Source organism: Eurosta solidaginis, chromosome 5 (genome assembly GCF_040869045.1).
Source record: "Eurosta solidaginis isolate ZX-2024a chromosome 5, ASM4086904v1, whole genome shotgun sequence".
Taxonomy (NCBI): domain Eukaryota; kingdom Metazoa; phylum Arthropoda; class Insecta; order Diptera; family Tephritidae; genus Eurosta; species Eurosta solidaginis.
Window position 1 is genome coordinate 34938476 of NC_090323.1, and position 18831 is coordinate 34957306.

Genomic DNA, 18831 nt, shown 5'->3' on the forward strand with positions numbered 1-18831 from the left:
GTCTTCCCCGTTCACCTTGGGTCCCTTTGATACCTACCATTGGAAGTTTGGCCGCAGCCTCACTTACCTAGGTGAAGTATGCAGTGAGTGGTGGCGTTTGCCATTTCATACTTGTTAGCGTATAAAATGGTTAAGAATTCAGCTCATCAATAACTCCTCGTTATGATAGCGAATGAAAAATGCACGCCAGATAGTCAGTACCACGTGTGCTGAGTATGTTTGGTTGTTCACTGTTGGTACTTGGCATACTATGTGCGCCTGGTTGTTCGCTGTGCAAGGCGATCGTAGGGTATGTATATTTAAATGGCATATTATGTGCGGATGGTTGTTCGCTGTGCAAGGCGAACGTAGGGTATATATATATTTAATGTTAGGGCTGTGAGTAGGTTATTGCGACGTAGCATTTTGCCACGTTACAGTATAACTAAAGAGGGAAAAGTTGAGACCCTAGGGATTTTGATGGATAGGAAAATCTGGGTCTTCCTTTACTTGCTGGTATGCTCAGCTTTTTCAAGTGCCAGTTTTCTTTTCACAGAATTTTCTCTGAATTTGGTCAAGGTAACCTTGGGCTACATTTGACTGGGAAGCACGTTTGACTATCTAGTTTTTGAGAGTAATTGAAAATAAATTTAAGATAATGGGTCTGCACTGTCTGTTGTATCGAAAGGGGTGAAATAAGGTCAACGAAAGTAACGTTAAATGAATCTGTGCAGACTAATCTCAAATACGTTTTTGAAAAAATGCAAATTTTTAGAACTTTTTAATCAATCCTGAAATTTCTATTAATTTTGTGAAATATCAGTTTGATCGGACCATGCAGACCTAGAAACAATAAGCATGTATGAATGTATCACTTGTTGCTCGTGTGGTGACTGTCCCAACATCAGTGCATTAAGCGCGGGGTAATATCGAATAATTCGCGGTGATTTGAAAGCTCGCTACGGCATCGCTATGCCGAGACTTCGAAATATTAAGCACTGAATGTATGTGACCTAAGAATAATGGTGGAAAAATATCAAGGGGCACAAGACATCTCAGCGCAAGGTTTATATACTGCGTTGCCGGGCCGAACACCTGCCCATACTCCTGTCAATTGACCGGTCAGCAGACTTCATAGCTTCAGAAATCGAATTCTTCCCGTCTTTTTGATTGATTACCGATCCGAAAATTCATTGATTCAGAGTGATACCAAATGGTAAATATCAACAAAACGTGATCTAGTTGAACTTATCAAATAAAGCATTTCATAGTGGATTGGGCCAGCTGGCTGATTTCCATTTAATAGCCGTTTGGGACGAAAGCCTATAGAACAAGAACCATTGGTGCAGGTAAGATAAAGCAGTGAGGGCCTTGCAAAGTTCCGCAAAATAAATTTTAATTTTAAAGCTATGTACGTCATGGCAGTGAGTGTACGCAAGGGTGTTTTTCAAAGAATGTGTGTTTCCGGCAGTCATTCAAAGTCTTGAATCTGATGGCACGGCCTATCTTTAAAAACTTTCTCTTTGAAGAATTCAGCTTCCTGATGTTTGGTTTGAATCTATATCTATTTTCTTTTGTTATTCCTGAAAAATTCATTTGAAGGGCACTTACTTCAAGTAACCAGGGAAACAGCTTTTCAAAGAGCATTATATCATGCGGTGTATCTTCCTTAGCCATTAGGGCTAATCCTGTAACTGAAACCCCTGAGCCCCTTCATTTATTTCCTATTAAAAAATACAAGCGCTTTAATAAAAAGTTATACCCCAAGTAAGTCCATCTCGTTTTTTCCCCTCAGTTATTTGACACTCTCACCAACGTAGGCTACGACGTAGTTTCCAGTTTAAAGAATAATTGGACATCTATGTATGTTGGTTCAAACTGATGTGCATTCTGATTGTAGTTGTTGTTTTATTAACGATAACGACACTCCCCGAAATTCTTGGCGAGTGTTATTGATGTTGATGGTCCTCTCCCGTATACAGATCCGGTACGTTTCAGTAACAAAGCACAATAAAGTTACTAGCCCAACCATCTCGGACATGACTAATATGACCGCATTAAACTTTCTTGGCCATCCCGCCCACGCATCCCCTAGTGCCACGAGTAACTTGGTGTCACCCGAGCCTCGTCTGCATATGTAAGATATATTTTTAACAGGATTCCCCTCGCGTAGGTCAGGTTGACAATTGGGTTGCAGAAGCTTTGAAGCTACAAAGTTTTGTATTCTGCTTATCAACCCCGTGATAAGATTTCATGAGTGCTTAGTAGCAAGCCGTTGCAAACACAGTGAGAACAAGTAAGCAAGGCTAAGTTTGGGTGTAACCGAACAGTACATACTCAGCTGAGAGCTATGGAGACATAATAAGGGAAAATCACCATGTAGGAAATTGAACCTAGGGTAACCCTGGGATGTGTTTGTACGACATGTGTATCAAATGAAAGGTGTTAATGAGTATTTTAAAAGGGAGTGGGCTTAGTTCTATATGTGGACGCCTTTTCGAGATATCGCCATAAAGGTGGACCAAGGGTGACTCTAGAATGTTTGTACGATATGGGTATCAAACGAAAGGTGTTACTGAGCATTTTAAGAGGGAGTGGGCATTAGGTCTATTGGTGGACGTCTTTTCGAGATATCGCCATTAGTGTGGGCCAGGGGTGACTCTATAATGTTTGTACGATATGGGTATCAAACGAAAGGTGTTACTGAGCATTTTAAGAGGGAGTGGGCATTAGGTCTATAGGTGGACGCCTTTTCGAGATATCGTCATTAGGGTGGGCCAGGGGTGACTCTAGAATGTGTTTGTACGATATGGGTATCAAACGAAAGGTGTTACTGAGCATTTTAAGAGGGAGTGGGCATTAGGTCTATTGGTGGACGTCTTTTCGAGATATCGCCATTAGTGTGGGCCAGGGGTGACTCTATAATGTTTGTACGATATGGGTATCAAACGAAAGGTGTTACTGAGCATTTTAAGAGGGAGTGGGCATTAGGTCTATAGGTGGACGCCTTTTCTAGATATCGCCATTAGGGTGGGCCAGGGTGACCCTAGAATGTGTTTGTACGATATGGGTATTAAATGAAAGGTGGTAATGAGTATTTTAAAAGGGAGTAATCCTTAGTTCTATAGGTGGACGCCTTTTCGAGATATCGCCATAAAGGTGGACCAAGGGTGACTCTAGAATGTTTGTACGATATGGGTATCAAACGAAAGGTGTTACTGAGCATTTTAAGAGGGAGTGGTCATTAGGTCTATAGGTGGACGCCTTTTCGAGATATCGCCATTAGGGTGGGCCAGGGGTGACTCTAGAATATTTGTACGATATGGGTATCAAACGAAAGGTGTTACTGAGCATTTTAAGAGGGAGTGGTCATTAGGTCTATAGGTGGACGCCTTTTCGAGATATCGCCATTAGGGTGGGCCAGGGGTGACTCTAGAATGTTTGTACGATATGGGTATCAAACGAAAGGTGTTACTGAGCATTTTAAGAGGGAGTGGACATTAGGTCTATAGGTGGACGCCTTTTCGAGATATTGCCATTAGGGTGGGCCAGAGGTGACTCTAGAATGTTTGTACGATATGGGTATCAAACGAAAGGTGTTACTGAGCATTTTAAAAGGGAGTGGGCATTAGGTCTAGGTGGACGCCTTTTCGAGATATCGCCATTAGGGTGGGCCAGGGGTGACTCTAGAATGTGTTTGTACGATATGGATATCAAATTAAAGGTATTAATGAGGGTTTTAAAAGCGAGTGGCCCTTAGATGTATATGTGAAGGTGTTCTCGCGATATCGACCAAAATGTGGGCCAGGTGATCCAGAAAATCATCTGTCGGGTACTGCTAATTTATTTATATATGCAATACCACTAACAGTATTCCTGCCAAGATTCCAAGGGCTGTTGATTTCGCCTTGTAGAACTTTTTCATTTTCTTCTACTTAATATGGTAGGTGTCACACCCATTTTACAAAGTTTTTTCAAAGTTATATTTTGCGTCAATAAACCAATCCAGTTACCATTTTTCATCCCTTTTTTCGTATTTGGTATAGAATTATGGCATTTTTTTCATTTTTCGTAATTTTCGATATCGATAAAGTGGGCGTGGTTATGGTCGGATTTCGGCCATTTTTTATACCAAGATAAAGTGAGTTCAGGTAAGTAGGTGGGCTAAGTTTAGTAAAAATATATCGTTGTTTGCTCAAGTTATTGTGTTAACGGCCGAGCGGAAGGACAGACGGTGGACTGTGTATAAAAACTGGGCGTGGCTTCCACCGATTTCGCTCATTTTCACAGAGAACAGTTAATGTCATAAAATCTATGTCCCTACCAAATTTGAGAAGGATTGGTAAATTTTTGTTCGATTTATGGCATTAAAAGTATTCTAGACAAACGAAATGAAACTGGGCGGAGCCACGCCCATTTTGAAATTTTCTTTTATTTTTGTATTTTGTTGCATCATATCATTACAGGAGTTGAATTTTGACTTAATTTACTCATATACAGTAAAGATATTAAATTTTTTGTTAAAATTTGAATTTAAAAAAATTTTTTTTTAAAAAGTGGGCGTGTTCTTCATCCAATTTTGCTAATTTTTATTTAGCACATATATAGTAATAGTAGTAGCGTTCCTGCCAAAATTCATCAAGATATCTTCAACGACTGCCAAATTACAGCTTGCAAAACTTTTAAATTACCTTCTTGTAAAAGTGGGCGGTGCCACGCCCATTGTCCAAAATCTTACTAATTTTCTATTCTGTGTCATAACGTCAACCCATCTGCCAAGTTTCATCGCTTTAACCGCCTTTGGCAATGAATTATCGCATTTTTTCGGTTTTTCGAAATTTTCGATATCGAAAAAGTGGGCGTGGTTATAGTCCGATATCGTTCATTTTAAATAGCGATCTGAGATGAGTGCCCAGGAATCTACATACCAAATTTCATCAAGATACCTCAAAATTTACTCAAGTTATCATGTTAACGGACGGACGGACGGACGGACGGACATGGCTCAATCAAATTTTTTTTCGATCCTGATTATTTTGATATATGGAAGTCTATATCTATCTCGATTCCTTTATATATGTACAACCAACCGTTATCCAATCAAACTTAATATACTCTGTGAGCTCTGCTCAACTGAGTATAAATAATTTTATAATGGTGAAGAAAAATTAAGAAAGTAAAAAGAAAGAAAACGAAAAAATAAGAAAAAAGAAAATTAAGTGGACGTTGAATTTTTATTTTTCAATTTATTAAAAAAAATTGTCTCTTGTTATTTAAGTTGGCTTATGATGCGGCGTATTTATATGCTACTTAATATTAATTAAATTCCAGAGGACAAGCATACGATGGTGTCATATTTTATTACGTTCAAGTTAATTGTGCACAAGAGAGAAGAAAGTGGATGAAGGTTTTGCAAAAAATTGTGAAGCCAAGTACTTGAAGTAAAATAAAAATTCGATATTTAAAAGAAAAAGAGAAAACAAGTACAACTTTATTTTGTATATCAAAAGCTGAGCGGTCAGTAGATGGTACGGTCGAGGGAGAATATTGCATATGCAGCTTATGGCGTGTTATTTTCTGAAAACATGTTATCCTCATGTTACACTCCTAAATTCTAACTTTTGAACAAACCTCTTTTTGTAGGTATCGATAACCCTTTTTTTATTTAAAGGAAAAAATTTTAAGAAAAGAACAAATAAACTCACAGAAGGGCTTAGAAAAGCAACTGCAATTTTCAGAAAAGAAAACGCCATTAGATTACAAAGACTGTACCCAAAGAGAATTAAAAATTTCTTTAACCCATCGGGTTAGGGGTAAGAATATACCCGCGGTAGGTATGCCTGCCGTAAGGGGCGACTAAAATACGAAGTAGATTCAAGAGGCTGTGTAGCGCAGCCCTCTGAAGGGGTTGGCAGCGCAATATATAGCTTCTCCAAACCCAATTGTCAACCTCACATATCCGTGGCGAATCCTGTTTTATTAATAGCCCAGGCTCTTCGGGAGTGTCCTTATCGCTACAACAACAACGACAACAATAGGGGCATATTTGAAAAAGACTTGTGAAAAGACGAACCACTAGTTTAACATACGAACTGGATTGGGGAGGAGAACAACGCCGCGGTTATGAGAGGGAAGCTGAGTCTTCTGGACAAAACCCATAAAATAAATGTTTAAGCTTGCAAAAGTCCTGTAGGCAAAATCATGCAGGTACGAGTACAGGGATTTGTCGGAAATCAACAATAGTAATGTGCCGGGCTTAGATGGTATGCTCCCTGTCATTCTAAAAAATGTAGGGTAAAGCGATCGTGGAATGGCTGAAGATAATATTTTAGGGTACACAGACTGAATCATATACCTCGCTCTTGGAAAGATACTCGTGGCGTCCTCTTACTAAATGCAGGGAAGATCAGCTATATGTACTCCAAAGACTATAGGCCTAATAGCATAATATCATTTCTGTTCAAATCCATTTTGAGGCTAATATTTGAATGCATAAATTTCAACATGGACGAAAGATTGTTATCCTTAACAATATATGCCTACACCAAAGACAAGAATAAAGACACTTCAAAGCATACGGCATTTTTTAATATCCATTAAAATCTCTGGAATAAAAGAAGTCTCTAATGAAAAATCAGGAATTATCTTGACTTCATCAGGTACATCAAGCTTAACAAGATCTGCATTTTGAATTGCAGTAAGATGACATTGCAGTGCGGTGGAGTGAGATAACGAAATCAGAGGATGCAGGCACGCTGAAGCGGCTGGGTCTTTCCACATTTATGTCATTGATGGATCGGCTACCTCGGGATATTCTTACCTCTTACGCATCTAAGCTCAGGTAGAACACCAAAGTGGAAGAGAGGGATCTGTTCCCATTTACTAACTGATATAAGATTTCGAATTGGATTGGGCTCTAGCTATGGGGAGTAACTTTGCAGGGGACACTGTGTACGAAATATCAAGGAATATTCTTCTACTTCTCCATCTGGCGGTAAGGAGACTTCTCAAATATTTTGGGGAATTTTTTCTATTTTGTGAATATGATTTTTTGCGTGTATCGATTCGGTGCTTTCTAGGAAATACCACAATTAAGGCAGTGGCCTCATCATTCCCTGAACGCTTCGATATGGATGGATGCGGATGACAATTGTGTTGGAGAATCTATAAATTGCGATACCAACTCCTTGCGTAGATTTCTCTATGCTAGATTTTGAATCTAAAATAACAATGTAACATTCTACACTGTAACTTTTCGTGGACGCATTACGTGAAGGAAAGAAGGTATCTATGCACTGTACGCATGTAAAATAATGCTGGGGTTTATTTTGGAACTTTTACCTTCTCTGCCTCTCAGTGGGTATTTACAAGGATTACTACGCCCACACTAAAATAGAGAGTCGCTGTTCAATGGACAGTCCCACAAAAAAAGTCATAGCTCTACAAAATAAAGCCACGCAAGCCACCAAAGCTTATCAAAACGCGTGATCCAAAAACAACCACAAAGGCAGCACTGTATGCCTTTCAGTTTATCCCACCTGTAGAGACCTTAAGGTGAAGAACAAAGCATTTACAACTGCGACGATAGTCATTGCATAGGGGCAGCTTGCTAGCAAACCATAGATCATAGTAGTATAGCGTTATCAAAAATTGAACTAGCCAACTACCTGATGACGTACCTGCGATCGGAGGCCAAATAGCCACAATAGAGGTTGGGGATTGGGCAAGGGCACGAAATAGCGGTCGAAACAATACACGACGATGGAGACGAGTGGTATCTGCGGTATAATGTGCTGTTTCAGAAATTAACAAATTCCACAAGCAGCCAGATTACCGTTGCGTATTTTATATGGAGGTAGTAGGAGAGCCGTCGTGGTGTGATGGTAGCGTGCTTCCCTACCACACCGAATATCTTGGGTTCACTCCCCGAACAAACCAACATCAAAATTTTAGAAACACATTTTTTCAATTGCAAGATAACTTTTCTAAGCGGGTTCGCCCCTCGGAAGTGTTTGGCAAGCACTCCGATTATATTTCTGCCATGAAATACCCTCAACGAAAACTCATCCGCCTCGCAGATGCCGTTCGGCGTCGGTATAAACCCAGTAGGTCCCGTCCCGCCAATTTGTACGAAAAATTAAAAAGGAGCACGACGCAAATTGGAAGAGAAGCTCGGCCTAAAACCTCTTCGGAGGTTATCGTGCCCAACATTTTTTTTTTAGTAGAGCCACGACGTAGTAGAAACACTGGACGAAAACAGTTCGAACTGCAACGAGATACGGAAAAACATACATCTGAATATGGGAATAGATGGAACTTTAAAGGCGGGCGGACAAGCTAATATGCTTGAAAACATCCTACAAAACTTGTCACGTAGACGTTAAATTAGATTGGGCGAAATAAAAAGGCGAGATCTTAATTTAGGGGACTAATTAGAAAAAGCGGGGACCAAGCGTTAGGCTGCGCAGTGTCGAAGATTATGTGCAGAACTTACGACCTTAGAATAAAAAAATTACTTTTTATTACTAAAAAGAGGCAATGGAGACTCAAGATTGACATTGCCTCCTGGCGTCACATGCCTTTGAATTATATCTCGTCAGTGATAGCAGATGTAGAAATTTCGGGAGAAAGCTTCTAGCAGCTTTCGCGATGGTGTCTTGCGCTCGACAGGTTAAAACTCCAGCTCTAAAGGGTTGCAGAGATATCAGATTTAGTAACAGCAATCTATGGTACGATCCTAGAAAGCTTTTAAAATTCGCCAAGAAGACGGAGTAATTTTTAATACAGGTCCTGTTTTTTGATTGGGTTTTTAGTTTGGTCGTTGGTCATACTTATGGTATCACGATGAACAAATTCAGTCTATGTGAGGTCCCCACGGATCGGTCAGTTTAACTTAACCTAACTTAAGGCAAGTCTGAATATATGTTCACCGTTCATTACCATTAAGTTGGTGGTAGGGGCTCCGTGTGGGCTAGAGGTGCTCTGTGACTGCTCTCACACATACAACTACTAGATCAAAAAGCAGAGTAAAAATATGGATTGCGAAAACTGTGTTACCAAAAAATCCATTACAAAATTACTAAAGCACAAACAAACTCTCTTCAGTATTCAAGCAACAAAAATTCAAAATTAATTTTAAAACCTCAATTAAACAGTATCCGGCTGATCCCTGAAAAAATAAACATCTCAAATTGAATACATTTCTCGAAATTATTGCTCAGCCACACAATTCTCCTTTTCTCTTTTCTCTTCTCTAAATTTCTTCTCATTATTCTGCATCCCTTATTGCCTGTCCCAAAGGGTGGTATGTATTTTATTCCAGTCCAAGTCCCAGTCCCACTTCGAGTCTCAGTCTCCCACTCCGAGCTTCTGGTGATGTGCTATACTTGATATAATTCGCTATAATATTTTGTATTGATAAGCAGGTTGTTTAATTAAACACCAACCAATTAAATGAAAGTATATCCGCACCAGCTGAAAATGTGAGTGCTGGTGTGTATACGTAACATTTTATTATTACATATAAACAAATAAAAAAATGTGCTATAAAATAATATTGCGACTATAAACTGAGATACAACCTATCCTATATTTCAAGCTATATTGAACTACACACGTTGTGCAAAACAAATTCAAAATAGGTTCAGAACTTTAGGAGTTCATCGGGAACAAACATAGTGACACGTGATTTTTTTATGAGATGTATAATATATTTTTCAGCAGTAGGCATTGCAATTTGTTAACAAATATGAAGAAATCTAAAGGTAGGTAAATGACATGGATATGAGAATTAAATATATAAAAGATAGCACACATAGGCAAATAATCGTAAGCGTATGCATGTATGTATGCAGCAAAAGGATTGTGGTAAGAGCACTAAAGCAAACAGGTACCACATTATACATGGACACTTAGTCCACACTCCTCACACTATTGCATGCCATCAATGTTTGGTTATGTGGCATGTTAACCACAAGCCTTGGAAATGCACTATCCTTTCTGCAGGTGCATTGAGCATGTGCGACGACGGCAAGGATGATGAACATATATTTGCATATTTGACCATACATGACCGCCTAAAATTATGCTACACACACAGGTTGTGTGTGTAAAGTTCGAAACTAGTTTCCCAGTCAACATTTAAAAACATTTTATTATTTCTCAATATACGAGTCTTAAACTAGAGAATAAAGTAAATCAAAATATGTTTGCAATAGCACACTTTGAGGCCATTTTCAACTAAACTATTAACTTCGAAATAGACACTGAATGTCACTTATTTCACTTACTCAATTATTAAATATAATGAGGTAACAATAATAGCACACTACCCTATTTCCTTTCTGACTCAGATACTCTCTTAGACTTCGGAAGTCTTCATAGCAGGAACATCTCCACAATATTTTCGAAGATAAAATAACTTGATCCTAAAAGTATGCAGGTTTCTTCTCCATGTACTAATATTTCTTTACAATGACACACAAAATCAAATGCCGCATTGAAGATTTGATTGCCGTGCCATATTCTACCGTAATTTAAAATGTTTAAGCAAAGGGTTTTTAGAAGGGACTTACTCATCCTAATTGGCCTGTAGCACTGTTCCAGATATAAAAAGCTTCTCTACAAACGACAATTGGACGTAATGGTTGTCACATAAATACTCAGTTCAGCATAAGAACTCAAAGTACAAACTTTAAGGGATAAATTTAAATATGACTCGGCATTGAATTTGACTCAAAATTCGGAAAGGAAATCATAAATTATTCTCTTTGATAGGAAAAAGGTTCACATACTTTTAGGCGCTGCAGATGTTAAAGATTAAGCGAGATTAAAACAAAACCTTTCGCCTTGTTTTTTGCACTTGATCGACTAAGCAGGAAAGGCTTGGGACCAAGCACTGGGCTGCAAAGTGTCGAAAATTATGTGCAGGCCACACGACCGTAGACCAATAAAGTTACTCCTATCACTAAAAAGGGTGGACTATAGGCTCAGAATGAGTATTTTAACTGGACATTACCTTCTAGTGTCGCATTCTCTTAAATTGGGCCTCCTTAGTGATAGAAGACGCAGAAAGAGGTAGTTTTAGGACAAACCGATGAGGCACATACTGAAATCATCTCATCCGACCGTCAGACTAAGACTCTAACTATAAGAAGTGACACAGCCATCAGATCTAGTTGCAGCAAACAGCGGGTGGATAGTTCAAACTAACCTAAGCTTAGGCGCAGTTCGTATTAATTTAGAGGTGCTATCAAAATGAAATAAAAACCGTTTCTTTGTATATTAGGTAGCGTATTTTCTCATCAAAATCACAGGTATTAAATCCAAAGCAGTTATTATCTAAACTGCCCTACTTAACAAGCTTCGGTACGAAAATTCGCCAGCTTTGGCAGCTACTATCCCAAGACGGTATTGATTGCTGAGTCCTTTCAGATGTAAGCATTCGGTTTAACGACCCACAAAAAGAAAGAAAAGAAGCTCGTCTTGAATACATTCGTTGCCATATTCGACCACGAATATTTTGAGCAAAGTTATAACTCCCTTTAAACTGGAGTGGTGGAAGCGTGTAGCGTTTACCACACAGAAGATTGTAGGCAAAGCAACATCAGATCTGAGAGGAAGACATCCGTGCAGCATATATATATTAAAATAAGCGTTGCATATTTTTGGGCGGTTTCTCAAGTCTTTGTCTTATTTGGACTAAAATGTGATTATGCATATTTTATGTAAGAAAACGCTAACTTGGTTACCACCTGAGTTCAAACACACACTCAACATATCTCGCAAGCATGTGTGCATATTAGTGTGCTACTAAAATATGTTTACCTGGCCCAATGGCTGTTGGTTGGCTGGCTGCTAATCTCTTGCTTAATATGTTAATTGCAACAACTAAAACGGATTTTCCTACTCACACTTTTACATCCTTTGACAGCTGCATTCAAATATAAACATAGACACACATATACATATGCACATAATTTTACACACACACTATAATGCATAAATTTTGGCGCTAAATTGCATTTAGCGTAATTTGCCTTTGGTTTGCAAAGTTAATTTCTCACATCCGACACTAATCCATTCTGACGAGCGGTCTGGCTCATTTGAGGCTGCATGGATGTATGCTCGTATGTATTTGTGTGTGTGAGTGTGTGTATTTTTGTGTTTAAATGCTTAAGTAGTTGTAACTTGTCGACTGTTTTTTGGCAAAGACAAATGAGCGTTTGCGATTAGATAAACGTGTAATTGGTTGCATTAACTAAGACGCAATAATCTTGAATTTAAATTGTAAAATTATTAGAGTAATTCCTTTTTTTTTAGATTATGTAATTTCCCTTTAACACAAAGTGATAGCAATCGCTATTTGAGTAGCGCTCGTCACAGATACCAATAACGTGGGTAGTATATTTTCTGATAGGAAGAAAATCATTAATTTTACAAAATGAATACACTCAAGTATAAATTTAGTCAATTTTACATAAGCAGCCTTTTGAACTATCAAGGACTAACTAAGTTGCTGTCCCTGTGACTTCTCCCGCAACATCCATAACCTAGAAGGTTTAAAGCGGTAATATTAAATCGTTCGCATGATGGTCGGGGTTAAGTATCTAAATGGTACTATTTACCGAAATATGATGGGCCTATATCCTGCAAAGGAGCACCAATATCAACTCCTAAAAACTTTCGAATAGTAACTCCATCGTTGAAGTAACAACAACGAAATGGATTCTATATTTCTCTATTTGACGAAACAACGTTGAACGTTTACTAACTACTTACTCAATTGGCGCTAAACCATTTAAACCATTATCACCGTCAAACAATCCACGTCAGTCACCTCTTCATTGGGTAAACGGGTGCCAATTGATGAAACACACGGAATTTAAGTCGTTATCCACCTCGTCCCTCCAACGGAGTGGGTGCCGCCCTTTTTCCTCTGCTTCTATATGCGGGTTCCGATAGAACACTTTTTTAGCTGGAGCATCATCTTTCATTCGCACAACATTGCCTAGCCAGCGTAGCCGCTGTGTTTTAATTTATTGGGCCATGTTGATATCTGCACATACAGCTCAAAAGTTAATCTTCTTTGGTACTCGCCGCCGCCAACGCGTAAAATTCTATAAATTTTTCGAACAACTTTTCCCTCGAGCACTCCCAGAGCCGCTTCATCTGATGTTGTCATAGTACGCAGGCTAACAAATAAAACACCTTAGCTGAGCTTATGGGACAACTTGCACTAAAAAACCAAACTTTTTTTCTAGAAGGATTCACCTTTCTGAAGTGTGATTGAGTGAGTTATTCCGCCCATGGAAACAAAAGTGATGGATCCATTTCTCCCCATCTTGAAAACTTCTGCTGAGGAAGACTTTATTGTTTTTTTAGCAATCAAGATACTCCCCAAAGGTTTTCGGAAGTGTTATCGATGTTGATGGTCCTTTTCCGGATATAAATTCGGTACGTTCCAGTAGCAACCACCATTAAGTTACCAGCCCAACCATCTCGGTTGAAGCTTATATGACCACATTGAAGCTTCGATTCCAGAGTATTATCTGCTAAATATGTATATGATATATTCATATATATTTGTAACATAATTCGCCCTGCGTAGGTTAGATCGACAATTGGGTAGCGAAAGCTTTAGATCGCACTTATTAACCCTTTGAATCCCTTTCCTGAAGAAGCTTGTTGATATATGCCAATGTCGTAGCATCGCCGCAGTAGCACATAGATCTGAGTAAGTACAAAGTCTTTTCCGGCTAGGAAATAGTATGCGAAAAGACGAGGATACCTCGGCAAAGAAAGTATTTCCAACGACACCTTTATTAGGAAGAAGTAGAAAAGAAAACATTCTCTAAGGTACAAGTGGCAGCTTGGTGCTCTAAAATGAATTGAGCTACTGCGAAACAAGAACAGCTGACGTGACCTATTTCAGCGCAGTCAAAACTGCTAAAGCAATTATGAGATAATTACTCGTGATTAATTCGAGAAATTTTCTATTAACTGCTATGAATATCAGCAAAGAAAATTACACATTTACTCATTTTTGTGACTCTCGCGCTACCTTTCCAATAAAACACCTATGTACACACTTTGCGTTCATTTGCTCACATTATCAGATCTGAGTGCGTTTGTATGAGGCCTGCTGGTTTCTTCAACACAACACCATCAAACACATGCTGCATTCGTAGTGTGAGCGTAAACTATAGGTCGGCATTTTTTTTGTGAGGCTGTATTGGTGAATGCGAGAATAACTTCGCTAAAGTGGTGCTAAGAACAAAATGTTCGCGTCAATTGCTTAACCGACAGCTAGGAAGTAACAACGTGATCGATTTAACGCAAAAATTGATAATATTTATGCGCGACCTAAAAATGACTGATAAACATTTTTTCATGATTTCAGATCCCTTTGGTAGATGAGAACTCAAAGCGAAGGTATTTTTGGATGCCGAGGAAAATATTTCATGTTAGAAAAAATCTGCTAACAGTTTCACAACAATTCTTTTTATTAAAACATCACCTAAAAAATGTTTCCTTGCTTAACTAAATCTGCTTGACAGATTCTTTTTAACGCGGTATCCGCATTTCTATAATTTATTGCTGTTGCATTAAAAATATGAAAAAAGCGACGATACGTGTTATCCCTTTGCTGTCTGCAACACGACAGGCATGAAAATTCTGTTCTAACACAACTGTGGCGCAATTGAGTTTTCGCTCTCAACAGCAACTGAAATGAAGAGCATAAGAATACGTGTGAAGAGCGTAATACCTTGATGGGGTAACTTTGCCGACCTATGGTGTAAACCAGGGCTATTAAAAACTGAAAGTGCACCTGTATTAGTGAGAGCGCAATCGTCGCGATGATCGTGCGGGTGAACTGATTTTTCACTTAGTCGCTTACTAGCAAGCAACGAGCTAACAACAAGCATATGTATCGCGCGTAATTTTTCATACATATTTTGATACCGATCAGCCAATACCCATCACCGATGTTGCTACGCCAAGTGCCAAGCGACGACTAACACAATTAACGACGACAGAGCGAATCATATGCGTGTGAATTGAGAGGGCACACTTATGATATGAAATGAATAGCCCTGGTGTAAACATTCTCATAGTTTGAAAACGTGTTCGGCATTAGTAGTGGTGCCATTTTTAAATTAATATTTTTGCGCTATATTTAATTTTTTGGCAGTTCTTTTAATGGCCTGCAATTCTCTTTGCGAAGGCCTATCGATACATATCTAATTACTTATACATTAGGATTATAGTTTGGCAGTAAGAGGAGAGGAAATTTTCAATTACCTTTTTATATTTAGATCAGTGGTCGGCAAAAATTAAAATGTATGTGTATTAGTGAGAGCGAAAGCATGAGCGTTCGCGTAGGAAATTAAAGTTAAAATGACAACATACAGAGGATGCATTTGTAGCAAAAATTTTGAAAATTTTCATTTTTAGTTCAGAAATAGTTTGAAATATTCTCAAGTCCCATACAAAATGTCGAAAAAATAGAGGCGATCGCTCGCTTAAAAATTATATTTCCAAAACAAGTACATTTGCCAGTACCGGGGAAATACGAAATGTTTAAAATTTATGGGGCTGATTTGAAAAATGAAAATATAAAGACCCATTCAAGTAAATTTTTTTTACTATTTCGCTGAGTTTTTTAACATTCTACATTGGCTTTTTGAAGTTAAATTTTTTTTTTTGCTGAGAAACAAAAGGCATGCAGAATGAAGTTTTCACAACTTTTGTTAAAATAATTTAAAAAAACTCATATTGTAATAAAAAGTTATTTAATATAACGTACCCAAAAAGATAAAAACCCAAACCCAAACATGTTGGGCTACATATGGAAAGGCCGTTATACCAGTTGCGTTTCCCAATCGTAATATTTCTCACAGGGAACTTTAACATTTTTGCGACAGCCGTGCGCCGTTTTATTCGTTGCAGTCTCGCTAACGAGTGAAGATGGAGAGTAAGAAATATGTGAAGCAAGTCTGGCTCAATTGAGCTATGGCGCACCGACCACGGATTTAGATACATATGTATATTGAATTTTATATATGTATATTAGACTGGGTCGATTTATTAACCGATATCGCGCCATCGATTTTTCGATACGATTTGGGCTCAGGAAAAAAAGTTCCACTACCCATACCCAAAAAAATAATTTTCGAGCCTGCGAAATTTCATCGATTTTTTATGCATTTGTTTTTCAATTTCAAGTCTCCAAATCATTTTTTATGTATTTTTTTCCTGTCAACTGGCAAATGCAAAATTGGTAAATGCAGTTTTTTGAAAAAAAAAAAAATTTCTTTTATGGAGATTTAGAAGAATTTTGGTCGAAAAATCTACTTTTTTCGCAGGCGCGAAATCGGTTAAATTTCGTTCATACAAATCGACCCAACCCAATGTACATACAGCTGCGAAAAGAAACACAGCAGTGGAAAGTTTTATTCAATTTTCTCAATCAAATTCTTTAGTTTTTATATTAGTTATTTAAACAAACAAACTTTTATGAATTTTGTGACTGAAAATCCAAAAATTTTTCTGATTTTTTTTGAGCCCAATTATTTTTTTTAAGGACAGGTAATATTTTTCGAAGGGTGATTAAGACTTTCCTTCATTAAAAACTATTTTTTTTTTATGTGAAAAAAAACTGAAGCACCTTTCGAAAAAAAAAAGAAATTCGAAAATCAATGCGAATTTTTATGAAAATATTTCGGAGATTTGTAAGATCGCGGGTTCGAATCGAGCTCAAAGCCTAACAATAATTATTTTATCATTGTTATTGTTATGATAAAAATTTTCAGAATTGTTTGCTTTGATGGAGCTTTGCGACTGGGAAATAAGAAGTCAAATTTAAATTTTCCTTTTTTCCACCTACGCACTACTGAAACTTGTTTTCATATTTTCAGTTACATGATTAGCACCATTTTTTTCTTAAGCGAACGAAATTCAAATAACACGACGAAATTTGAAAACCAAAATTGCCTCCATTCTTTTTCTGTTAACTACTCTATTAAGGAGATAAGATAAATTTCTTTAAATACTCACTTGCAATGTGCTCGTTATGAAAGGCCAACATTTGGTCGTAAGTTTATTTTCTCACAAATAATTTAGAAAAAAATTCACAATTTATATCCAAATTTTGTTAAAATTTAGTTTTACCGAAGTTACCCGTTAATAACCGTTTTATGAACGCGATACCGAAACCGTATTGCACTTACATATATAAAATGCGCTTATAAACAAAATACCGTTAAATATGTGTGTATAAATTTACTACTTTAGACGCAAAAGGAATTTATTCAAACACTTGAAGCTCTATTCTTTACTTTTTCAATTGTCGCCGGACGTCGGTAACTATTTATCTGTACTAACTTTGTTGTATCACTGCGTAAAAGGTTAAACTTACGCAAAATATTTAAATAGCAACAGCGTATCAACTTTCACCTGCAAAGAGAGAGAAAAACAATGCAAATGAGATAAAAATCTTAAGTAATATTTAAAATAAATTTTTGTTAAGAAAAAATATAAAATTCACCTGAAAAAAATCTGCTGACAAAGTTAGGAAAAAGTTGCATAAAATTTGCTTACAAAAGTTTGACGCTTCAGGTAATAAGAAAATAAAAGCAGGCGTAAATAACGTGAAAAAAATGTGAGGCGATCAAAGTACAAGAAAATTTTTGCTGCTGTCTGTAGGACACATTTTTGTTTCCGTCGTTTCAGAAATATGCAGTGTTGTTGTTATTTTTTATTTTGTTGCAAATTTCTACTGCATTCGAGGTTTACAAAAAAAAAAACCTAACAAAACCGTGCTAAGGCATCAGCATGTTTCTACGAATATCAGTGTTGCCATGTTTGATATTTAAAGAAAAAAAAATTTATTTCTACCTGAAAATAAAGTTGTAGCTTAATAAATTTTTTTCATAAATTTTCTGAACTTGTAAGTTCATTTCTGCATTCCTTATTTACTCAAAATTAATAACTGCTTTCTGGTTAGCATAGTTCTACTTTCGATATAATTTCGTTCTCCTTTAAAGCGAGTCATTCTAGGGACCTTATAACTCTATTCGAATGGAAATGCGATTCGAAAGCAGTCAAAACGCGTCCACCTTTTCTTAAATTCGAATAAAATTTCTTCCCAGAGCTGTCGATTCGTGTTTGGTATTACAAAACAAGCGGAGGGTCCGCGTACGATAAGAGTCACATGCGGAAAACCACAGTGATCAATTCTTGCTCCTGAATTGTGGAACGGCACTTACTATGAAATATGCAGTCTTGAAATGACTGATGATCCGCTCTTAGTGGGATACGCAGATCACATTGCTGCAGTCGTTACAGCCCGAAACACAGAAGAAGCATGCATAAAACTCAATATAGTCGTGATAGGCACAAGGGAGTGAGTAGACTCGCGCAGACTCCAGTTAGCAGCAAAAATCTTCTATCAAAAAAACATACACTGCTAGAAGTTAGCTTCGAAACCGTTCCGGAAATATAACATCAAAGAAAGTAGTAAACTCTTTAGTAGTAACGTTAGACCCTCGCCTAATATACTGGGCGCAAATTCAAAATGCGACTGAGGAGGAATCTTAACAGGTATTGTTGCAAAACAGGCTGATAGAAAACATCGGAAGGCCACTATACAGCAAAGAGCAATCCTGAGATTAGCCTTCACTTATTGCGCTGTGTCAGGATCAGCCGTACTAGTGATATGCGGAACAATCTCAATCGACCTACTAGCACTGAAAAGAAGCAGATTAAGGGAAACAGAAAAGCAGACAAGACAGGAGCGCCTGAAAGTCGTTAACGAAAAGAGCTGTTAAGAAATGTTTAGCTAATATCAAG

At 37.7% G+C, this 18831-nt stretch overlaps 1 protein-coding gene across 5 annotated transcripts in view; it reads right to left on the reverse strand.

The window, feature by feature from the left end:
* LOC137233654 (bromodomain-containing protein DDB_G0280777-like) overlaps positions 1-18831 on the reverse strand; it is a 765544-nt gene that overhangs the window by 679427 nt on the left and 67286 nt on the right. For all 5 annotated transcript variants that reach the window (XR_010947521.1, XR_010947522.1, XR_010947524.1 and 2 more), the window contains exon 2: positions 17038-17436. Coding sequence is in view for 1 of the 5 variants with exons in the window: in XM_067756862.1 (XP_067612963.1) it covers positions 17038-17068 (31 nt within the window). In the remaining 4 variants the exon portion in view is untranslated. The remainder of the gene's footprint in view (positions 1-17037; positions 17437-18831) is intronic.